The sequence below is a fragment of the Lates calcarifer genome, unplaced genomic scaffold (assembly GCF_001640805.2).
Source record: "Lates calcarifer isolate ASB-BC8 unplaced genomic scaffold, TLL_Latcal_v3 scaffold_6_14, whole genome shotgun sequence".
Classification (NCBI taxonomy): Eukaryota; Metazoa; Chordata; class Actinopteri; family Centropomidae; genus Lates; species Lates calcarifer.
In genome coordinates, this window is record NW_026118172.1 from 34,160 (window position 1) to 57,635 (window position 23,476).

The following is a 23,476-nucleotide window of genomic DNA, read 5'->3' on the forward strand; positions in this document are numbered from 1 at the left end:
CTCCTGAGCTCCATCCTGACCGGAACCTGCAGAGAAAACAAAGACTCACCTGGTCGGCTCCAACAGGTACAACACAGCTCGAAAACTTCAGCGGAGAATAGAATGGCCACTAACAGCACTGGATCATGAAACTGGAACTAATCCTCATTTCTCTTTCCTCAGTGATAAATCAAGTTATCCTGACGACTAATGTAAACAGCTGAATTTAATAAGAAGAGGCCTGATTGATCAGTGTGATTGATCAGTCTGTGTCCTGAGGTAGAATGAACGTTCAGTTCAACTCTCTGACTGATTCTGCAGAAAGTTTGAAGTTAATGACTTCTGTGGTTTTTCTGTTTCAGGTGGTTGAAAATTAAAAGTCAGCTCAGTCTGAGAAAATGTTCAGGGCAGCAATGACGTCACCATCAGTGTCAAAATGGCGACCACTGATCTCCTCCTGCATCTTGGGGAACCAGGGCCTGATCAGGTGAACAGGTGAGGTGTTGGACAAGGACGATGACGTCCATTTTCACAGACAGAATTGACTTTCACTGAACCACAGACTTCCTGAACACCTGAGCTCTGCTCCACCTGTCAGCTCATTCACATCAGGGATTAAAACATCAGTATTTAATGAAGCTCAACAATAAATGACAAACATAAAAACATTTTAAACTATTTATCTGATTGATTTAGCTGATTGTTTCTGTTGTCTTTAAATGCAGTTTTAATGTTTTCTTCAAGTCTTATTTTTAATGTATGTCTGTCAGCGTAAAGCTCTTTATAAATAAACTTACCTTGCCTGAATAAAAAAAGTCTAAAACCGACAAAATAGATCAGAAAGTATCTGATCAAACAATAAGTTAACATTCTGACTCTGACCAGACATTTGACAGTTTGATATATATTCGATATTCCGGTCGATAACCTGCCCCATCACTGGCGATTTACCATCTGAAAGAAGATGTTTATTCATCTGTTAGAAAACAAGTTAAAGATGAAGCATGTAGAATCGTTTATCTCACACTAACTAGTTTGGTCTGGAAACTGTCACTGAATAACTCAGTCTGTGATTCTTTAACCATCATCTGGTCATTAATAAATGTCAACTGAATGTAAAGCAGGCAGACTAATAAACTCATTCTGATGTGTTTTACATCAGGGCGTATGACCGGCCTCATCACGAATCACCCGGCACTGAAAAAAAGTCTTAAGACTTGACGAATTATCTTTTATTTTCAAACAAAAATACAAAGCACAACCCATTTTTATTTCAAACACATTGACCTGCAGTAAGAGCAAGTCTGTCTCCGCAGTATAACGTTAACTAATCAGCATTAACAAAAAGCGTATTTTAGCAGTTTATCTTTTCCATAACTGCAGAAGATAAAAGACTGAGGGAGAGCAGCAGAGCAGCTAATACCAAGTTTATTGTTTCAGGTCAGACTGACAGGGATTAACAGTTCCTTATGGTAAACTGAAACTACAAACACATGACTGGATATTTTAAAAGGAGTTTTATGATAAAGTCTTTGCAGATATTTTAATCAAAGTGACTGCCTAGCTATCATCAGAAATAAAAGAGAGCATAAAAATGACAGAATAACTCATACACCTCTTAACTTTTCTCAGAGGCCTTGTTCACTTCCATCTCCCACTTCTCCAGAAAATCTTGAAGGTTCAGATTGAAAAAGTCGATGCCTTTGGGGGACAGGTGTATGCCGTCAGCGCGGTACAGTCCTGTGTTTGCGCCGCAACGAATGTTGTCATGGGTCAGCGAAGTGCCGCCCAGTTCTGAGATGATGTTCTGGATCCTGCGATTCACTGTGGTTCGGACCAGATCGACTTCATGGCTGTCGGCCGAGTGGCGCCACACCCTACGAGGGAGGATGTTGGACCACACGAGGACGCACTGCGGAAAAATGCTCCTCATGGAGGTCAGGTCCTTCTTGACAGAGGCCAGCAGGTCGGTGGGGCTGTCGGTGCTTAAGTCGTTGCCACCCAGGTGCATGATGAGGACTTCTGGGTTGGGCCAGGTGACCTTGAGCTGGTGGAGCTGGGGCAGGAGCTGGGACCACGTCATGCCCTGAATGCCCTTCCACCAGATGGTCACCTTACTGGGGTCCATTCCCAGCTGCATACCTACCTCTGGAGACTTGGCTCGTGATTCGGCCCAATACACCAGTGAATGACCACAAATCCAAACGTTCCTGGGCTCACTGCTGATCGTCTTGCCTGGAAATTTTAACATGATACATTTGTAAGACCCAGTCTTAAGAATCCTTGGCACTAGATGATCCCAAACCTTCTCTGACACCGGACCTCCCTGGGCTGGTTACACAAAGACCTGCTGGACTGGTCTGCAGACTTTGGCCAGTATTTGTTGTAGAACTAACGTTGTCATCAATGTGAACTACACAGAAACACAAAAATTAAAAATAGTCTTTTAGCAAATCCACTGTGGAAAAATCCAGATGTTCTGGAAGAAGATGGATTGATCCCCACTGGCATGTAGGTGAAATATGACTGTCAGACTGAAGCCGGGTGATCTTTATGAAACCAGCCCTTGATTTTCAGACTACAACGACCAATATTCACCATTATTTCTGCTCAAAGTCGCCTTCTCAATCTGTTTGTAACTATTTGTATAATACACTGTTTTATTTCCGTTTTGTTCTTATTCGTCATGAAACTGAATAGCACCTTCTGATTTGTTAAAGCTTTCTAGCTCACTATATCAATCATGTAAATGACTGAAGTAATAAATACTGCACAAGGAGAGGTAATCATCAGGTTCTATAGCTCACAGTTTGATTGTTTCAGATGTAGTAATAACCCAAAAACATTCAAATGTAAAACCAAACAACCTAAATATGACAGAAACGTGTTTGTGGTAAATGTATCTTTGTGAATATTTAATCAAATCTACGCACAGTGTTCGGTTTCATATAATCTTAGAATCAAGAGATCAAAATTATCACCTACCTTCACTGTTCTTTTTCATTTTAAACCTTCTGAGCACTTTCAAATAGAACTGCATTCATGATTAAAAACTTAACATCGAGATAGAGAATTGAGCAGCTCTGGAGGACTGTTAGCTGTGTATTCAATCATCTGCCCTAGCTAAATGTTGAATTTACTGTATGTACATAAACCATTTGTTAATACTGGCTTCACGTAGAAACATAACATTCAACAAAAGTGCAAACAAAAACTCTAAAATAAGGATATTATATCAAGTGAATTACCTTGAAAATAAAATGATAATTTAGTTATATTCAAAACCGCTTTAGTCTAAACCAAACGGATCTAAACTGGAGTCTGGTTGTCTGTCCTGTGAACAGTCATTGGACTGTGGAAATTACCTGAGCAGCAACTGGTAAATGTAAAGCTGAGACTTGCTGTGTGACAGAGATCACAGTAGATTTAGATGCACAAAAACGAGAAGGATGGCAGATGGCCTACTGTTGTTTGGGTGACGCAACTGCAGAAGTGGTCAAACGATGACTGAGAGACGACAGAACTGTGCTGATTCAAAGACTGAACAAAAGCAAAAACAGACCTGAAACTGCCTGGATTAATTATTTTCCCAAGCCCTTCAGTCGGTCTATAAATATAGAACCTGTTATACACACTAAATTTAACATTAGCACATATTAAAACTGTGGATACTAACAGAGATGATACCTTGCTAAGAACCTCTGATCTGCCTTTAGTTTTTAATGCCTGAATCCTCACATTTCAGATCTGAGCCCCAGTTTCAGTGACTTGACTCAAAATTTTACCATCACCGACGACGAGCTAGGGCGACAGTCTCATTCACAGGTATTTACAGTGATGCAAAGTGAGGAGATGTATTTATTTAGTTTGCTTAATCTCTTTAAAAAATGACAGATTGTGTCTGTGAAAGCTCTTACATATTACTCAAGAGTTATAGTTAAGAATAACCACTGAGACACTCGAAGGTGGGTCACATTTATACGTGTTATAGGTATAGAGTTGATCACTTACCGTATTGATGACAGATTAATAGTTAATCATGTGTGAAATTTGCTAAAGCTAACGATATCCAGTCGACTCTACATGATGTTCTCTCTACATTAGCTTCCTGAGTGACAACCGCTAACCCGATAGTAAAAGCTCTCTGTGTTAGCTTCCCAAGCTAACATTAGTTTCACAAACTAAAAAGACAAGCTAGTACAGTTCTAGTAAATAATCTCTGGTCGAGCAGAAATGGTAAACATACACGTATAGTACCATGCAGAAGACATTTAACTTTTTGGTTTACAAAAACAGAATAATTGGCTACTGCTCATAAAGTTGACGGCTAAAAGTGAGGACTCTGTCTGTCCTTCATGCCAACCTTACCTCTATGACTCAGCCATGACCTTTGTTACTGACCATGAATGCGATGACTCTAATATGGCCTTGTGTTAATCGACTTGTTGGTGTGAACTCAGAGTAAAACGCAGAACCGAAACTCAGCTTGGACTTGAGGTTTGGTGACTTGAATAAAACACTGCTTACAAAGGTCATATACAGTACAGTAAAGTAAAAGCAGATTCTTATCTGCTGGTGAAACATGTGACTGTGCCACCAGTTTAAAATACTGCAAGTACTGTGTATTAGTGTAGTTAGTCCAGACATATATGTAAATCTGGGATGTGATGCCACATCAGGCGCTGAAAACAATTTACATCTCAAATTTAGTCAAATTTATTGGCCTTCTTATTTTGAGTTGATTCTCCCACATACAGAGCTCTGACTAAAAGATATGAGGTTTAATCTCAAATGTTTTTAATGTCAAATTAATGCCTGACCATCAGTGACATCACAGCTCAGAGGCAAACACAACATGAAACAAACCTGCAAGGACATAACTTCTGTTTTAGCAGTACTACATTTTCTAGTGTATTGTTAAAACAGGGTATTACCTGGCTGACAAACTGGGTGGTTCAACTTCTCTCAGTGCAAATGAATCAGGAAGGCTTTACTTTGCTTGGTCACAATTAGAAGTGATCTTCTGGGTCTTCTGTTAAAATATTATTTATCTGGATATCCAGAAAACACATCTACATTTCTCGAAGTCTGAAATAAACAATTGAGCAAACTTGACTTACCCTGAAAAGCTTTACTAGGATCTGGTTCAAAGACGCACCAGAGGAAACGCAACATTCTTTATATTCGATGTACAACACAAAATTCTGCAATTTAAAAAAAAAAAAAAAAAACCTGGAGAATTTGACTACTTATCAAAAAATAACCTACATTAATTTGTAAAAAATCAGAAGGTAAGCTGTTTTAACAGCTTCAGTTATTCCAGGACAAGTAAGGCCTTGATGTAGAAAGGCTCAGTAAACACTTGTAAGGCTTTAAGGAACATGACTTACATTTCTGTTTAGCGGATGGACGGACCGAAGTTATAGCTGTACGAAATTCTTAAAAAACTGAGGTGATGTGATATAACCATGTAATTTACCAAAGTCAAGGTCATGTGGCAAAACCATTCCTACAATTCACATAGGAATGGACCTTCTGAATTTTCTTTATGCTTATGTTAGACTTGGAATGGCGCCTAAATTCATTCTGAACAATACAACCCGCAATGTTCACATCTCTGCAATTCTTACTGAACTGTACCCTGGACTATTGAAGCCATGTCAGTAAAAGCCATGTTAACCTAAAGGCCTACTGAGTCCTGGACCAGGTGTGCTCCTGATGCAGTCACCTTCAGGCTGCACAAAACATGATCTAAATGAAGTCTGAAATATTGTTTGAGTGCATTTCATGTCTTTTGTAGCAGACTGTGTCAGCTACATAACTGGTTGACATGAGAGAGCCGCTAGCCAACTTTAAGTAGGAATGAGTAGTACCACCAAAGTACTACATGCTAGGTGCTACCTCTCAGTACTACGATTAGTAGTCCAGACTGGGCGTTACTGGGGGTTTGTCCTTTATCTTGGTCTTCCTCCTACAATGTTGATCCTGGATGCTGAAGGCAAGTTCTGGGTTTACGTGGACACAGCATGTTGATATCTCAGTCTTCACAGTGTTTTACCATTAACGAACAGATCAAATCCAAGCTTAGCAGTTTCATTTTCAGCTAGCTGTACTGTGTATACACTCAGTGGTCACTGTTGAAGTACAACCACTCTATGCAGTCAAAAGTCGCCCATAAATTGTGGGGACGACCCAACCATGACCTCATCAAGACCTAGAAACAAATGACAACAAGCAGAAGCCACTCGCATCAATTTTAAAAAATAATGAATTAAATCTTCTGCATCGAGTTACAATTTCCAACTTTTTTGTCAGTTTTAGGGATCACGTATCATAATAGCTTCATTTTTTTCCTCTTCACTGACACAAGTCAAAGCCAGAATTGCCTTCTTCACATTGCTGATGATCTGAGGCTGAATAGGTCTCAAAATTAATTAATAATCTTTGACACATGACTGGAGGTATTTTGGTTCTTCCATCGATCCAAAAATAATCTATTTTTCATGTCTGTGCAATCTCAAATGTAACACAAACTATCCCACGGCATGTTTAAGCATCAGACTCACCATTTGGTGAATGGAGATGTCGAGGTAAGGCATACCAACCGAGTGACCACTGAGTGTATCTGTATTTAAGCTTGATACCCAAACCCAAAAAAAACCTATCTTACTTAAAAGTGTCACTGTAACTACATGTCTAGCTAACTCTGGCTAGAAATCACTCCTAAAAAAGTTTTTGCAAGTGACCCAAATGTGTCTGTAGCGTCAAGTACTGAAAACTCAGGCACTCAAGTCAGTATCTAATGCTTAGTTCATTTCATAGTTTTGTTTACTTATACTTTAATCAAATAAAGTATGAAAAAGTATATAGTGTTGGTATCAGTACTGAAACACAGGTATTGAATTTGCTCTAGTATTTAAAAACTTCAAACAAACCTAACCTTACTGAAGACTTGTCTATCTTAACCTCTCATAATCTCATCTGACTATAAAGTGCTTTTTGGACTGATATTGATTTCTTTAAAGCTAGATACCAGAGGAGTCACAATAGGAAGAGGAAAAAGATGTTACTTGATGGAGTTGGGACTGGAGTTGGCTTCTTTTCTTGATCGCAGGGACGGACCACTAGGCTCAGCTAACGTGTGCTGTAGAAGGACCGACTGACCTTTGTGACAGAAGAACGACTGATCTTTGTAGCACTGCAAAGCACTTAAGACGTATAGGTAACCTTAACGACAGCTTTATGGCTCCGTGTGAAGATGTAGCGGTATCTATGTGTGGAACCTTGATTAATATGCCAAGTTCCACTGTAGCTAACTACAACTCTGAAATATATATAAACATATACTGGTGCTACTGGGCAAGCAGAAGAGCTGCTTGACAATGCACACTAGCAAAGCCCTGTCCAGGACAAACCATGCTGTAATCATCAATTTCTATCACGAAGTGACCAATGTCACCTCAATAACGCGCAAGACCGTTGTGTAGCATTGTGATGGATTGACAACAACTGAATGAAATCCAGTACTGAATTCTAAATCAGTTCCTATCTCACTGGCATCTGTGATGGGACTGCAAGACAGTGTCATCAGAGGAGCATAAATCTAGCTTAGAACTAGACTGGTCTCTATCACAGGGTCTAATCGGAATAATTAGGCCTTGCTACTCATATGTATGAATACGTTATTCAGATCTTGACAAAACTAAGCAATACTTGTATCATGTAATCATCTCTACCATGTCTATTTCTAGATATGTGGCTAATCTAGTATCTTTGGCCTTCTTGCCAAAGCCTGGATAACTCTAAGAGAAAGAAATTGATTTTATCCTGCTCAAAGTACCTGTCTAGGTAAAGAAAAAAGAAAACAAGGTGTTTATCTTTTGTCTTTAGCCCTAAAAGTGAAATGGCATGCAGTTGTAAAATGTTAACTTGAAAATGTATTTAAATCTTTGAAGCACGCAGAGAACATAACCTTACTTAATGCTAGACTCATATTTTTTGTAATTCAAAGATCACTGGTTACGTTTAATGTCTATGTAATTCAACAAGTCTGATACCTGGGGAAATCAGTGTGCCATCCTTGTTCCTCTCTCCTTGTTTCTTGCGGGCTAGCATCTCCTGGAACTGCTGCTCCCTTTTCTCCAAAATCCTCTGGTTATACAAATCCAGCTGCAAAACAAACACAAATACCTTGTCAAGCCTTTATGCTCTGCAGTTGAAACATGGAGGTCCTCTAGAGGAATTAGTTATCACCTCAAAGGAAGTGTGCTTCAGAAAACCACAATCTTGGTATTAGTGCAATAAACCAGTCTTAACTCTATCAGAGTTCATTTACTTGCCATTCCTGAGTACATCAGTGTTTACTTTTACTTTCAAGTTAAAAGGTTTGAATACAGTAGTACCACTGCTGATCATACCTTCTCCTGCTGTTTTATCTTGACATCATCGTCACTCTCTGCTGAGCTCTGAGAACTGGGGGCTGATGAAGACTCTGTGGGTAAACTGAACTGGACTGATTTGACTGGTTTGGCTGGTGGCTGCACAGCCAGAGATTTAACGGTCTCTATGACCTTCAGGCATCTGGCCACTGTTGTAGAGATGGATGATTGGTCACTGCTTGCAGGACTTGATGTTGCTGGAACTGATGATGGTGGTATCTGTGTTACCACAGCAGTGGTTAAAGGCTGCGGAGGACTAGAAGAGTCAGGGGATGGAGCTGTAGGAGGTTGGCCAATAAAAGGAAAGATTGCATGACTGGAGGATGCCGTGTAAAGAGGTTGTCCAGGAGGGCGCCGGGGTGGAGGTCCTGGAGGAGGTCCGGGGGGAGACTGTCCTGGACGTCGCGGAGGAGGTCCAGGAGGTGGACCAGGAGGAAATCCAAATCTCTGGGGTGGTTGACCATCTGCTGGAGTGTTCATGTTGGGGGCTGTGGAGCTCTGTTCTGGGGAACCCTGGGTGGTGACTCCAAGTGGCCAGTTGATTGGTGGAGGTAGACGTTGGTACTGAGCAGGTGGGGGCCCAGGAGGTGGTTTTGGAGGAGTGGTGGAGGAGGTACTCCCCATTGTCTTGGTAAGAGTTTGCAGCTGTTGTGCCCTCTTTAACACCTCCAACTCTTGCTGGTCCAGGAATCCTTCATACTCTGAGACAGGCTTTATGTCTGCTGAGTGGCTCCAAACTGGAGGACCTGACAGGGGAGGGAGAATGGATATGATCAGATTCAACTGAACTGGTTCTACTTGTTCGCAGTTCTTCTCTTGAGGATGACAAAGTCTCCCTTTCTGTGGATGAGGACTTTGGGCTGTAGATTTTCTCCTGGGCTCGGCTTGCCAGTTTGGACACATCTCCTGTACTCAACTTCAGGCCAATTGTACGGAGTAGACTCTGTATCTTGTCGTAGGGTTCTGTTTTGATCTTTGGTTCCTCGCTTGTTCTCTCTACTGAGGACCGTTTAGGGCTTTGTTGCACCTTTTCTTCTTTTATAGCTTGACTGCTTCTCGGTTGCTCTTGAGTCAATCCCACAATCCGTGAGAACCCCCCGCCATCTTGAAGTGCCCTCTCATGAGGCAGTAGGTCATCCTGAAGATGAATCGGTGCTGACTTCTTTTCAGCATCTACCTTTTTATTAAGCATGTCAAGAAAACGGTCCAGGGGTGGTTTCTCAGCTGGAGGTGACTGACGTGGTGTTGTGTTCTTCAGTTTGGGGGATGGGCTTCTTGGAGGTGGTTCTGTGGGAGAAGGAGGTCTGAAGGAAGGTTGGGAAGATGAAGTGGCAACAGCATGTGTCAAGGAAGGTTGGCTGGAAGAAGCTGACTGTGAAGACGGTGAGGGACCATGGGGTTCAGGAGACTGGCTCCGTTTTATAGGGCGATATGCATCACTGTAAGGTCGGTCTGCATATGCTGGGTCATAGTATCGATCGTCATAGGGTTCATCGTAAACATCATAGCGGTCAGTGTAACGATGGCTGGCAGACGGAGGGCCAACATAGGGAGGTTCACCATAGAGACGACTTTCATAAGGGCGGTCACTGTAAGGACGGTCATAAGGGCGATCAGTGTAGGGACGGCTGGCGTACAGATCACCGTAGTGGTCACTGTACCGCCGATCTTGGTACGGACTGTATGGCCGGTCATAATAAGGATCATCATAGGGTTGAGGAGGACGATGGTGGTACTCAGATCCGTCAGGTCGCTTTTTAAGGATGGACCGAACAGGTTTATACTCTGTGAGTGGCATAGCGATCCTGCCATGGTCATAGTCTATGCAGGTCCTCTGTCCAGGGTCCAGTCCTCTGGGGTCGATGTCCACCAGTGACTTTTTATAGGCAATCATCTCGTTCAGCTCCTCCAGCTCCCGCTTCTTCCTTGCCAGCTCGTCATCCATGACTCCACCACGTCTGGGAGGAGGGCTCAGGTCCCTCCTCCTCTTGTGACTTTCTTCACGGTCTCTGCTGATTTTGCTCCTCTTCCTTCTGGCTCTGTCCTTGCTCCTTTCCCTGCTCCTGCTGCGGCTCCTGCTGGAGCTCTTGCTTCGACTCCTGCTGTGGCTCTTGCTGCGACTTCTGGATCGCCTATGTGACCTCTCTCGGCTTCGCCTGTACCTGCTGCTTTTACGGTCACGGTCGATGCTGCTGCTGCGTCTCCTTTTGATGATGCGTCCAAACTGGTCTCTGGGTGGACTCCTGCTCCTACTTCTACTCTTACTCCTACTCCTAGCCCTACTCCTACTATGACTTCTGCTCCTACTTCTGCTCCTGCTGCGGCCATGTCTACGTCGAGTAGCGCTGTAATCCCGTCTGCTGACACTTGTCTTGCTATCCTGAGCTCGAAGATTTTTCACTACCGCCTTCAGTTTGTCTGTCTCTGGTTTTTCCTTCCTGAAACGTCAAAGTAAGACACATTACAAAGTTTGTATCTCTATATCCAGATACAAATTACATAAGAACAAGATCTTTCTGCTAATCTACCCATGGCATTACTTTCTACACAACAGATAGAGAAATGAATGATAACAATAAAACATAAATGAATTCACAACTCACTCAGTGTCTCCTGAAGCTTTTGCCAGCTTGATGGTCATCTACCAAACAAACACATATTAGACAAGTTACAGTAAACAGTTATCTCCACTTTATCATTTGGTAACTGCACACAGAATTAGTAAATTAATTTAGTTCGTAGTAACACTGTTATTCTTATCATTATTAAAAGGAAAGTACAGCTTTGCTTTCCTGAAATGACATAGAAGTTGCGTTAAAGTAAGATAAATATTTTGTGCATGAATGGAACAAACTACACAAACACGCAAAAGAAACAAACTACAAATTACATACTGTTACGTGAGTACAGAAAGACTCAAAAATTAACAAAAACTGTTAGCTCTTTATATTTTCTCTTTTATATTTATCTGTGTAAATACAAAAACAGTCCTCCTTACCTTTCCCTTGGTTGCCCCAACACCACCAAGTTTCCGAGCAGGGAGGAAAACGCTTTCGGTGTAACGTTTTATCCTGATGGCCTGATTTCCTCCCTCTGCTGTTTCATGCTTGAGGAAACAATAATAGCCGTGTTTTTACTCAAACATGTCAAAGATGAAATAGATTATACAACCCAGGACATTTGATTTAGTCCTACATCCTCCACTGGAACTCTTAATCTAAAACTTGAGACTATCTGAGACAAACTCTACAGAGTATCTGGACAGAGTTTGCTTAAACAATGTGTGTCTAAATATGACTTTTACACGGAGGTTAGAAAATGGAAAATTAAGACAGTAAGTAACACGTTAGACTGGTTTACTTCTGCACAGGAAGTTCAAACTGATTTGAACGCTTTGATGTCAGGATGCAAAACTAGACAGGACTAATGAAAGCCTTGAACTTGCCTTTCTTATCCTTCAACTGAATATGACGAAGAAGGTAGAGAGAATGAGGAGGACTCACTGGGATGACGCTGAACTCAACCTTCTCGTTCAGCTCCAGTTTCTTCTTCTCGATAACTTCAGACATGTGGAAGTAGAGCTGAGGGTTCTGAGTGCATTTGATGAGTCCAGAGTCTTCAGAGAATTCAATCACAATACCCTGGTTAGAAAAACATCACGAGACAAACAATTAAAACAGGGTTTGGTTTGTAGTTCAACAATGAGTCCAATTCAGTTTAATACGACTGGATGGTTGTTAAAAGTCTTACGTGTCGACGTTGTTCAGTCGACTCTTCAAAGGAGTCGGGGAGAATCTCCACGTAGGTCGCTCGCTCCTCTTTGGTCTCTCGATGGGTGGCGATGTTGAAACGCACCTTAACACATTAGACACATTTCAGCAGAGGATGACATTGAAGTTATTTCTCATGCTAGCTCATGCTCCAGAAAACTTCAGCTGTCTCGCCAGTGTAGCTGGAACTTTCTCTCCCTTTTCTTCTCGTTCTCCCTGTCTCTCCCCCTCAAGTCGTCCGGGGACATTTCCTTCTTCTTTTTCTTTTTTCAACCACAGTGCACAGGAGCATAGGTGTTTTTGAAGCATTGATGTTGCAGCAGTAAATAATAGATATGGTCGCACAAAAATCATCGGCAAAACAACATTACAGAAAAATAATGTAAAATTCAGTTCTAGTTTGCTTTAATGTCAGTATATTCACTGGCCTGGAGGCCTTAAATAGTTACAATGCCAGTTATAATGTTGAGCCCTGTTTCAGGGTCAGAACTTTAACATCAAGAACCAAAGACACCAACTCCAGTCATTTTGGTACAGTGAAGGCTGCTGGGTCTAAGAAACAAGGTGTATTTAAACACCTGGTGAAGATGCACCTGACCCACTGGGAAAGACGCTCACCTTGTCTCCGTCCAACATGGTGGCTGAGGTCAGCAGGTCTCTGGGGCCAAAGGCAAGCTGTTTCTGTTGACCGTCGATGGTCATCACCAGCCGACCCATCTCTGGATCTGATTTGACTCCGCCTCCAGCCGCCTGAACCTTCTTCACCTCCTCCTCATCCTCCTCCTTTTTCACCTCCGTCTTCCTGTCCTCTCCGTCAGGTTTTCCTTTTGCCTCTTCCTTCCCATCTTCATCCATTTTCTCCACTTTTATTTTGACCTGCGAGAAGAAAAATGTGAATTCAATTTACACTTTTACCAAAACCAGGACTTCTGCAGGATTTCCAGGGCTGCAGGGGTTTGGTTTTTAACCTGTCCAAGGAGCATCTGTTGGCCGTGAGAGTCTCCTCCTCTTCTGTTTTTCTCCTCATTCTCCTCCAGGTCCTTCTTCACCTCCTTACGTGGATTTTTGGAGATGGCTTTGAGGACGGTGCCTTCGAATCGCTCCTTGCTGATGTCGTCCAGCGTGTCGGGGTCTCTCATTTTGAAGCCGAGCGGCGTCCACTGCAGAAAGACAAGAACCAGCAGTTTGTTAACTGAAGGTGAAACTGCACTTTTTAGGAAGTGGATAAAAACAGAATCTCTTACAGTTAACAATTAATCATGATTATTTTAAGTGAATGAGAACAAATATGAAAACTGCTGGTGACGTGTTCGGTTCTTTAGATATTTAATTAATTTGTAGTTTGTACGAGGTGATGAAAAAAACTGGATTTGTAAATTTGAAGTCAAAAATTTAACTCAACTTTAAACAAAACTTAAATCTTAAAACTTATTAATCCTCCAAACTAAATAAATCTAATCCTTAAACCATAATAAAGTCAAATTAAACTAAAACTCAGACTACTACTTTTCTAAACATGAAACTAAACTGAAATCTCCTTTTAAACTGAACTAATGTAAACCAGATTAAATTAAACTAAACCTCTGATTTAGGACTAAGCTGAACCTTGAACTAAACTCAACTTTACTCTGAATCTTAAACAACTAAACTAAAATAAGCTAAACTTTAAACTAAACTCTGTACCTGTCATATAAACTGTTAAAATGTAAGAACTGAACTCAGTGTCTCCGTCTCGTCATGAATCTGATTTCTCTCTCGTCGGCTTCTGACCTTGTCTTTGGCGGCTGCCAGCGCTGCTGCCACCTCCTCCTTCTTCTTCCTCTCCGTCTCCTTCTCTCGCTCCTCATCCTCTCTCCTCTTCCTCTCCTCCTCCTCCTGTTTCCTCCTCTCCTCGTCCTCCTGTTTCTTCCTCTTCTCCTCCTCCTCCCGTTTCTTCTGCTCCTCCAAGATTTTGTCCTCGACCCTTTTTGTCCTCCTCAGCCTGATCGCTCTCTTCTTTGATTTCACCTGCAAAGACAGGAAAAAAAAGACCAGAAGGTGAGACTCAGTTCACTTCCTGTCCTCTGTGGTCCAGCAGGTCTGGTTTTCGTCTCCATCAGACTCACCAGTGCGGTCGTGAACTCCACCTCCTTGTGGATGTCGCTGGGGTTGAACTCGGTGTCGCTGAAGTTCTCACAGATGTCGAAGGGAAGCTCTCCGTGCTCCTCAGAGTTGACGATGCCTTCTTCAGCGCCCAGGTAAGTGATGATGCCCTGAAAGACAGTCACACCTGATGAGCTGGAACCAGATGGTGCTTTTTCTTAACAAAATAGGTAAATAGATTCAAACTTCTAAACCTCTAAAATCTGATTTTAATCAAGGCAACATTCAGTCACCTGTCGATGGCGTCACATCCTCTTTGTTTGTGAATCAGTGTTGTTGTCTTTCTATCCAGTTTGAAGTTTCATGTTTAACCTGCTGAGACTCTGTCCTCAGACAGGGATGTTACATTCTGGGTTTGCTGCAACTTAAACTTCATTTTACTGAACTCAGACCTGTTTTCCTTGTTTTGTAAAGTCTACAGTCACAACCCTCTCAGTAATGTAAAAACAAGATGGCGTCAGTCTCTGTCAACACCTTCTACAGCTGAGGTCAGAGATCAACGTATCAGAGGAACAAAACCTGATCAGATAAGCAGAGTAGTTATCGCACAGCCATGTTTACATACATGGACGATTTTATTTTGTTAAACAGTAAAATAAAACTACTTCCTGTTCAGAGACACAATGGTTTTAATCAGCTGCTCTGTTTGTTGGTGGTGAAAACAACAACTCCCATGATCCCTCACTGCTTCAAAACTCTTTAACTGAGAGACTGCACAGTGTAGAAAATGACTTCCTGTGTCTTTAAATGATCATTAATTTTCTTTCAGTCTCTCTCCTCAGAGCTGAGTCTGTATCTGATTTAAAGTTTTCATCTGTTTAACTGACGCTGGTTTCACTGCATGAGCTGAGTGTTTAATCACAGGTGAGAGGAGACAGAGGAAAGGAGACAGGTGAGAGGAGACAGAGACAGGTGAGAGAGGAGACAGGTGAGTTACCAGCTCTCTCTTCTCTTTGGTGTAGCTGAAGGTGAAGGGGATTTTGGGTCTGATGTTGGCCGCCCTCCTCTTCCTGGTCACCATGTCGACCAGCAGGTTGATCAACACGTGGTCGTTCTTCAGCAGCGTCACGCCACAGTCCCGGTGGTCGAAGGTCACATTGGTCCTGACGGGGCCGATGTTGGCATGGATCTGACCCGGGTAACCCGGCATGACGGGCTGGAAACAGAGCGGGCGGCGTCAGGGCAGCGACACAGACAGGACAGTTTTTAATCCAGATCCAAACTGGTCCGGGTCATTAAAGATTTAAAAATCTGGATCATTTGGTTTTGACTCATTCTCACACTTTTTATATTTAGCAGAATAAGATGTTAAAGACGGCGTCGTCTTTGTGTCTCTACTGAACCTCAGACGTCTCACCGTGGGCTCGATGATGGGCTGGCTGACGATGCCCTCGTACAGCTCCGTGTCCAGCTTCATGGTGGGGCCCAGGTCCGGCTTGGTGTTGGCCTTCCCTCTGAGCGGCGTGGAGTCTGCGTCAGTGTCGCTGTCGCCGTTTTCGGCCTTGAGCTCCTCGGCGACGGCGGCGGTGGCGGTGCAGAGCGTGAGGAGCAGTGGCTCCTTCACCCGGCGGATCCTGATCGCCCGCTTCCCTGTTTTCAACTGAGGAAAACAAAAGAAAGAAATGTCCGTCAGGACTCATTGAAGCCCCGAGTCCAGCTGTTCAGACGCTGATTGTCTGACTGTTTGGACTCAACAGTCAGTAAAGAACGTGATCAACAAACTAAGTGATGATGAAATATTTCAACTCCTGTTTCTGAGTCCTCACCGTGATGACAGTGAACTCCACCTCCTCGTTCACGTCCTCAGCGGTGAACTCCACGTCACTGAAGTTCTCTTTGGTGTCGAAGGAAAGTTCGCCGTGTTCATCGGACTTGATGACGCCTTCGTCGTCTTTCAGGCTGATGATGACGCCCTGCAGCAGCAGAAACAACAAGTTCAGACTGAGAGACAGAGGAGAATCCAGACCCTGATGCAGCTGGAACACATGAACCCGGCTCTGCAGCTCAGACCTTCTCCCTGGTCTCCTTGGTGTGGCTGAACGTGGAGGGGATCTTGGGTTTGATGTTGGTGGCTCTCCTCTTCTCTGTGACGATGTCGGTCAGCAGGTTGATGAGCACCTGGTCGTTCTTCAGCAGCGTCACCGTGCTGTCCTTCCTGTCAAACACCAGGTTGGTCCTCAGGGGCCCGATGGTCACGTGAACCTGACCGGGGTACTGACGCTCGCCGGGCTGCAGAACAACAAAGACCGACGGGGTCAGAGACAGGAGACAGAAAGGAGGAGCAGGAGGAGGAGGAGGAGGAGTCTAAACTGACCTGAGGCTCAATGATGGGCTGACTGACCACGGCCTCATAGATCTCTGTGTCCACGTTCTCTGTCCCCCCTGGAGCCACTTTCACATCTGTCGCTATCAGACTGTTCTGCTTCAAAACACAAACAACAAACACATTAAAATCAGCCAGTGTTCAATAAACCTGAGACACAGACACAAGGAAACAGAGAGAAGCATTGAAACCAGTCTGATCAGGAGGAAACTGAAACAAACACATCAACTGTGACTTTATATGAAGCAGAGAGAGGATCAGACGTCTCCGGTCTCCGGTCTCACCTTCTCCTTGCAGGCAGTGAAGTGAACTCTGACCCCGGGCGTCATGGCTTTGGGGTTTCCAAAGAAGGCGTCGAAGCTGAAGGTGAACTTCTCCAGGTCTTCTCTCTCGATGTAGCCGAACGTCGGCTGAAAACCAGAGACAGAGGAACAGGTTACTGACCAGCGGCAGAGGTCAAAGGTCAGGACATTGAGTTCTGTTCCTGACAGACCAGGTGTCAGGTGTCAGGTCAGTTCTTACCCCAATGAAGGAGATTATCCCTGTGGATCGGCCTGGAGGAGGCCTGAGGACACAAACACAGCAGTTCACACCTGTACAACCATGAAGCAGGTGACTCACCTGTACAGAGTCATAAGCCTCAGCACTTACTTATCAAATGTGCGTTTTCCCAGCAGGCCCAGGGCTTTGGCAGTCTTGTTGGGTTCAGGTTTGGGTTTGGGTGCAGGTTTCAGGGCGGCAGGTTCAGCAGCAGGAGTTTTGGTGACGGACTCCTCCGAGGGTTTTTTAGTCTCACCTGGAGTCGAGTCAGTGGCCGGAGCTGAGATCAGCGCTTTGATCTGACAAAGACACAGATGAACCAGCTGAAGACCTGAACTAGACCTCAGACCAGTTAGTCCTGATCCTGGACCTGGTCTGTACTCACCCACTCAGGCTGGTCCGGCGGGGGGTTCGGCATCGGCTCCTCTGCAACAGCCTGAAAACACCAGAGGGGAAACGGTCAGCGTTTACAGGGACAGGGTCTGAACCTGATCCACATCCAACCACAGACGGGGGGGGGGCAGCTCACCTCTTCTGTCCAGCCGGGGGGAGGGAAGGCTGGGAACCCGAACGGAGGGACGCAGCTTGAAGGGGGGATCGGCGGCACGGCCACCTGGTCCGTAGGCCGCCGGGTCCGGAGGAGGGATCCCCACAGAAGGGGGCAGGCCCGGAGGAGGGACAGGGGGGACAGGTCCAGGGGGACCGGGCTCGGGTCCCCATGGCTCAGGGGGACCTTCGGGACCCCAGCCCGGGTGTCCCCAGCCGGGAGGGGGGGCCTGTCGGGGCCCCACTCCTCGGGAGGAAGTCTCCTCCAGTCTTCGCGGGGAGGTCTCCAGTCATCGGGGTGAAGTCTCCAGTCGTCGGGGTGTGGAGGTCTCCAGTCGTCCGGGTGCCGCCCCCAGTCCTCCGGAGGAGGCAGCCAGTCGTCGGGATGAGGCCCCCAGCCCGGCGGTCCCCTCGGTACCCATCCGGGAGGCGGAGGCCCTCTAAGGTCCCAGTCTTCAGGGGGCAGTGGTCCCCATCCTCCAGGCGGCGGAGGACCCCATCCATCCGGGGGCGGAGGCCCCCATTCATCGGGCGGCGGAGGCCATCCGTCTGGCGGCGGAGGACCCCAGCCTCCGGGCAGAGGAGGGCCCCATCCCGGCGGACCCATGTCGAACGGAGGTCTGTCTCCGCCCGGTCCCATGTGGGGCCGCCCCCGCGTCGGTCCCTCACCCCGTCCCATCCCCTCACCGGACTGAAGCGGCTCAGAGACGCGAGGAGCGGCGGAGACACCGGGAGACCCGGAGCTAGGCGGCTAACGTAGCTACAGTTAGCTGCTAATCAACAACAACGACTTCAGTCAAACTCATCGGTTCACTCAACTGTTTCTATCGGTTTCTATCAGGATTCTAACTTCACTCAGAGTCGGTGAACTCAACATTTATCAGAAGAAAATAAAGAATTTTAATCCAAACTCTGAACAAACCGACAGAAGTGTTGATGAGTGCTGCTCTTCTTCTTCTCTAAAGTTTAATGGCGGCGAACAACAAAGTTTTAGATCCTTTACCGCCACCAACAGGCGACAGAACGAAACTACAGCGTCCTCACACAGCGGACAGGATTTATACAGTAAACTGAGGACAGTGAAGAGACATTCGAACTTTACTAGTATCTTAGTTATTTCATACTTTCATACCGAGTACCGTTACTTTTTACTGCTCTACATTTATCTCACTGCTGCAGGAACTTTCAAATTAAAAGTTCAAAGATTTTACTTTGAAAACATCAGATGAAGACTTTCGTATTATTTGGTCATTTTAATGTTTTACCCCTTAAAGCACTTAAACCTGTGATTATAATCCATTCATTTATTATCCCATTAAAACTTTAATTAAAGGAACTGTACAGAAACATTAAGGGAAAAACTCCCTTAATATAAGTAAAAGCAGTGAATAAATGAAGAATAATATTCTTATTTTTACCAACATCACTGTATAAATGTCCTCTGCTACTGTTTTAAAGCAAAATGACAAGACTTTAATTCTGAAAAATAACTGATTACTTTCAATAACTGAAGGTCGTGAGTTTAAAGATTCATCCTTTCTCACTGATTACCTGTGATGAACTTTGACCTTTCCTGTTTGAACCTGTGGTTTATTAAACACAGACTTCTCCTGTGTTTAAAGCAGAAATCAGAGTCGTTCTGCAGCGTAGCAGAAAAAGCTTTTATTTAGTTTGCTGGCTGAAGTCGCTCGACTTCAACAAAGAAACCAGAAAGAACATTATAGAACATCAACATTATGAATATAGGATCTCTCAAAATTACAGCAAACAGGAGCTGGAATATCAGATATCCCTCGACTCCTGCAGAGCGCCGAGTTCTCGACAACAAACCCAAAATCTCATCCTCACAACGTCCTTTTTAAAGACAGAAAACAGAGCAGGTGACAGAGTCTTTGCTTAGCAAATGACGCGACAGTGAGCCGATAATCGATCGATCAGTTATTGCAGTGATACTTCAGAGGCTGATGTCAGAATTTACAGCTCCTACAGACACTCTGCTCAGGATTCAACCCGTCAGCGTTGATTCATTCAACACAACATCAGTTTCTTCAGATGCATAGAAACATCCTGTAAAAAAAACTTTCTTACTGTTGCTGTCAGTGAATCTAAATCTGAGAACAGTTACAGAGGAAGTGTTGCATTTTTAATCGCTTCTATTTTTCTTTACTCTCAAATGAAGGCAACCTCCATCATAAAATAAATCAAGGCAGAACGTGTGATGAAAGAAACAAAGATATCTTTAAGGTCTAACTGAGTTTACATCAGGTACAAAAAGATGAACGACAGGTGAACTAACCGTCTCTGAATCTGGATTAATAATCCCTTTTTTCTGACCAAAAAGCAGCAGCAGGAAAAACAAACACAAACATTTTGTTCTGTCAAAGATCAAACTAACAGACTTCCTCTGGAAAAGATCCTTCAGGTGAAACCAAAACCACCGAGATCCAGAACCAGGACAGAGCCGAGGTGGTTCAGTATGGAGGAGACGCCGAGAAACCAACAACAACAAGAAGGTCTGAGATTTAAGTCCGGATTTAAATTCAGGGTCAGAGACAGAAAATACTGGATTTAAAATCTATGTCTGAATTTTTAGAAAAATAAAGACTTTCTGAAAGACTGGTTTCTGTTGTTCAGACAGATTTCAGATTGAGATTTAACTGGTTTTAGACTGTTTCTGAACCAGTTTCAGACTTGGTTCAAACTGGTTGTAGAACTAGTTTTAAGTTTCAAACTGGGTTGTGATTGGTTTCAGAACGACGATAAACGTGAACAGTTTCAAACTGGGATTCAGACTTGATTTGAAGACTGGTTTACAACTGGTGTTTTCAGACTGGATTTAAATGATTTTAGACTAGTTTTAACCTGGTTTCAGACTTGGTCTCAAACTGGCCTTAAATGTTGCAGACTGGGTCTTAATTGGTATCAGAGTGGGATTAAACTGGTTTTAACATGATTTAAGATCATTTTTAGTTTGGGTTTGAACTGGTTTGAACTGGTTTCAGAGTGGAACCAGACAAATGACAGAGAAGTTGTTTGATGACTTTCACGTCAAAATGAATTTAGAACCAAACGTTTATTTTCATAATTTAAAGATTAAACCAAGATTTTTTTCTCTCAGACTTTCAAACTCAGGCCGTGTTGTTTGCGTCATGTGACCCTCGTCGTCCTCCGTACTGCGACTTAATGAAAACACAGAAGGTAAAATACAGTAAGTGGAAAAGCGAGTGCAGCTGTGTTGGGGTGGGGGTCAGGTGAAGGAGGACGTCCCTTTGATCGTCTCCCGTCATTCCTGACGTTCTCAGGTGGCAGCGAATGGTGGTGAGGAGGGGGCGGAGCTGGGCGGGGGCCTGACTCGTCCTCTCTCTCTCTCTCTCTTCCTTTGACTCCGGGAGGTTTTAGTTTTCCCTCTGGTTCAGTCGAAGGGGCTGAAGTCCCTCTCCAGGTTCTCGGACTCATCGTCATCGGAGAAGAAGTCGTCCTCAGTCGATGTCGTCCTCGTCGTAGTCCTCGTGCCACTCTGGGACATACTCTTCATCGTACTCGTCGTCCTCGTCCTCCGCCTCCTCACCGCCATCCTCACCTGTGTAGTTGTTGTTGTCAGAGTCTCCAGAGTCCGACGCTCGGTCCGACTTCGACCTGAGGACCAAAGAAGAGGAAACAGGTTTCATTACGTCAACCTCAGGACGATCTGAGGCGGTGGTTTCCCTCTGTCTCCTCCTCTGGTGTCGTACTCACACTTTGTTGGTGTCGGTGTGGTTGGACAGGTTGGAGGCCTGAGTGGATTCTGGTTCCTGGCTGCTCTTGGACTGATAACCCACCCTGAAGTCCTGGACGGGTCAGAAACAGGAAACTGTCACTGATCCTGACAAACTGTCAGACTCATCACAACACAGACGTTTAGATTCTGAACCACCAGAGACTCAAAGGGTTCATTTTAAAACCCACACTGTTTCAGACTGGTTTAAAGACTGGTTTAAACTGGTTTCAGGCTGGTTACCTGGGTGGAGTGCTGCAGGATGGCCAGCAGGCGCTCCTGGATGCGTCGGATCAGCTCCAGTCCGGTGTTCAGGTGTTCTGGTTTCAGCAGCCGGACACATGAGGCCAGGTCGGTGCACTGCAGCAGAGTCTCCTCTGGAAACACACAACAAGCAGTCAACAAACAGTCAACAAACAGTCAGAGCAGTTCAGTCCACAGAAACCCTGTGTGTGATGTCTGACCCAGCAGGATCTGAAGGGCGTTGGTGTGCAGGTCCAGAGCCTCCGTCTGCTGCTCCATCACGTCCATCTTCTCCGTCTCCTGGTTGTAGTAGCTGTAGACGCAGGAGTAGGCCAACACCTGCAGACAGCAGAGCAGGGCACAGTAAACACCTGACACATCTCAGCAGGATCAGACTCTGACGATGGCAACGGTTTTACCTTTCGAGCCTGAGCGAGGACTTTACAGGCGTCGATGACGAAGGTCAGCGACTTCATCTGCAGAGCTTCGTTAATGGACGACACTTTGTTCTCCAGGTTGATCGCAAACTCCTGAAACAGACACAGAAACAGACTGAGACTCCAGAGACCGAGTCCTAAAATCATCAAACTGGCTGCTTCATAAACATATTCTGCTCATTTCACAGTAAAAGCCCCCCAGCTAGTCTGCAGTTTAAACATTAGGGTCTGCTTCAAAATAAAAGTCCTCTAGCTGTTTCATAATAAAAGTCCCGGTGGTGGAAATTCTCGTCCTAATAAAGATGAAACTGAACGTCGGGTCCTGCAGCTCTCGTCTGCAGTGGATCGGTGTCGTACCTTGGCCTGATGGTGGAAGGTGCATCTCTCGTTATAATCCTGGAACTTCTTCTCCTGACGAGCTGCTTTACTCACCTGCAGGAACGACAACAACATGAATCAGGAAATACACTAATGACAGGAGAACCGGCTCAACAGTAACACCTGCTGATCGGTAACTCACCTGTGCTCTGACAACACCTGCTGTTCGTTTGTGAAAATGTGAAGCAGCTTTGGAATAATTTGGACTTTGAATGGAAGTGGTTCCTGTCGACCCGCTCAGTCAGGACTAAACTAACAACAATAGAACCTGTTTCTATTCTTCTTGTTTTTATTTCAAATGTCTGACTGTTCATATGTAACAAACACTCCTTCATCTGAACAACTAAAAATTCATTTTAGATTAAATTTCATTCTCAAATCTATCTAATCTAATCAGCTCCTAACGATCGATGAGTTCAGTAACACTTTACATTTCCTGAAACTCTTTGAGACGTGTGATCAGCTGTGGCTCTGGTAAGTGTTGTGTTCACTGCCTGCTGATGCAGTCAGACATATTTTACAGTTTGTTCGTAGAACATTGATAAATCAAACATCCAGAACCAAACCACACACAGGAACATGTTCAACACAAACACTGAACATGTTCTCATCTCCACTGACGTTTGTGTTTCAGAACCAGGATAAAGCTCAGCACAGATCATTATCAGAGAGAAGCTCTGATTGGATGATTGTTGTGATCATGTGACCGTGTGTGAACCAACCATGGCGGAGCAGTTGTAGTAATCTTTGTGCGTCGGTTTCCATGGTTTCAGACACCTCCAGCAGAAACCGTGGTTACACTTGGCACAGGTCATACTGAGGAGAGAGGAGCACAACCACCTTCATCATCATTACCAATGTGTGTGTTGTCTCTCTCTCTCTCTCTCTCTCTCTCTCTCTGTGTCTCTCTCTCTCTCTCTCTCTCT

At 44.4% G+C, this 23,476-nt stretch overlaps 3 protein-coding genes across 4 annotated transcripts; all 3 read right to left on the reverse strand.

Moving 5' to 3' along the window:
• Positions 1-1,189: 1,189 nt before the first annotated feature.
• Positions 1,190-9,041, reverse strand: LOC108882369 (cleavage and polyadenylation specificity factor subunit 6). Its single transcript, XM_018674828.2, has 3 exons — positions 8,397-9,041; positions 8,037-8,148; positions 1,190-2,214 (listed from the first exon to the last, which is right to left on the reverse strand). Exons 1-3 carry the CDS (start codon positions 9,039-9,041, stop codon positions 1,598-1,600), a joined length of 1,374 nt encoding a protein of 457 aa, XP_018530344.1. The 3' UTR covers positions 1,190-1,597.
• A 70-nt stretch (positions 9,042-9,111) lies between these two features.
• Positions 9,112-18,727, reverse strand: LOC108882367 (uncharacterized). Of its 2 annotated transcripts, none has more exons than XM_018674826.2 (19): positions 17,722-18,727; positions 17,578-17,628; positions 17,304-17,491; positions 17,175-17,217; positions 16,937-17,062; positions 16,644-16,748; positions 16,340-16,558; positions 16,096-16,242; positions 15,687-15,929; positions 15,267-15,485; positions 14,293-14,439; positions 13,958-14,194; positions 13,156-13,347; positions 12,806-13,063; positions 12,168-12,272; positions 11,921-12,058; positions 11,416-11,523; positions 11,021-11,058; positions 9,112-10,855 (listed from the first exon to the last, which is right to left on the reverse strand). In XM_018674826.2, exons 1-19 carry the CDS (start codon positions 18,415-18,417, stop codon positions 9,112-9,114), a joined length of 5,004 nt encoding a protein of 1,667 aa, XP_018530342.1. In that variant the 5' UTR covers positions 18,418-18,727. The 2 variants fall into 2 exon arrangements, with proteins under 2 accessions (XP_018530342.1, XP_018530341.1); XM_018674825.2 differs by having other exon boundaries at positions 16,644-16,751.
• Positions 18,728-19,385: 658 nt separating this feature from the next.
• On the reverse strand, positions 19,386-23,366 carry LOC127142276 (cullin-9; the record flags this gene model as incomplete). The annotated part of the gene is given in 7 exon segments (XM_051069629.1): positions 19,386-21,374; positions 21,474-21,565; positions 21,736-21,869; positions 21,957-22,074; positions 22,155-22,265; positions 22,530-22,604; positions 23,273-23,366. Coding segments are annotated over 7 exon segments (781 nt in total), but the record flags the coding sequence as incomplete, so codon positions are not given.
• Positions 23,367-23,476: the final 110 nt, after the last annotated feature.

Bases quoted from the DNA above. Each gene is read 5' to 3' on its own strand.
- LOC108882369 (XM_018674828.2), bottom strand. From the start codon at position 9,041: ATGGGGAGTACCTCCTCCACCACTCCTCCAAAACCACCTCCTGGGCCC. The intron at 8,149-8,396 runs GTATGATCAGCA...TTTGTTTTGCAG, and splicing joins AGATAAAACAGCAGGAGAAG to CTGGATTTGTATAACCAGAG. The intron at 2,215-8,036 runs GTATCAGACTTG...TAAAATTTCCAG, and splicing joins TGGCACACTGATTTCCCCAG to GCAAGACGATCAGCAGTGAG.
- LOC108882367 (XM_018674825.2), bottom strand. From the start codon at position 18,417: ATGGGACGGGGTGAGGGACCGACGCGGGGGCGGCCCCACATGGGACCG. The intron at 14,440-15,266 runs GTAACTCACCTG...ACTGTCTTTCAG, and splicing joins CCAAAGAGAAGAGAGAGCTG to GGCATCATCACTTACCTGGG. The intron at 13,064-13,155 runs GTTAAAAACCAA...TTCTTCTCGCAG, and splicing joins AACAGATGCTCCTTGGACAG to GTCAAAATAAAAGTGGAGAA.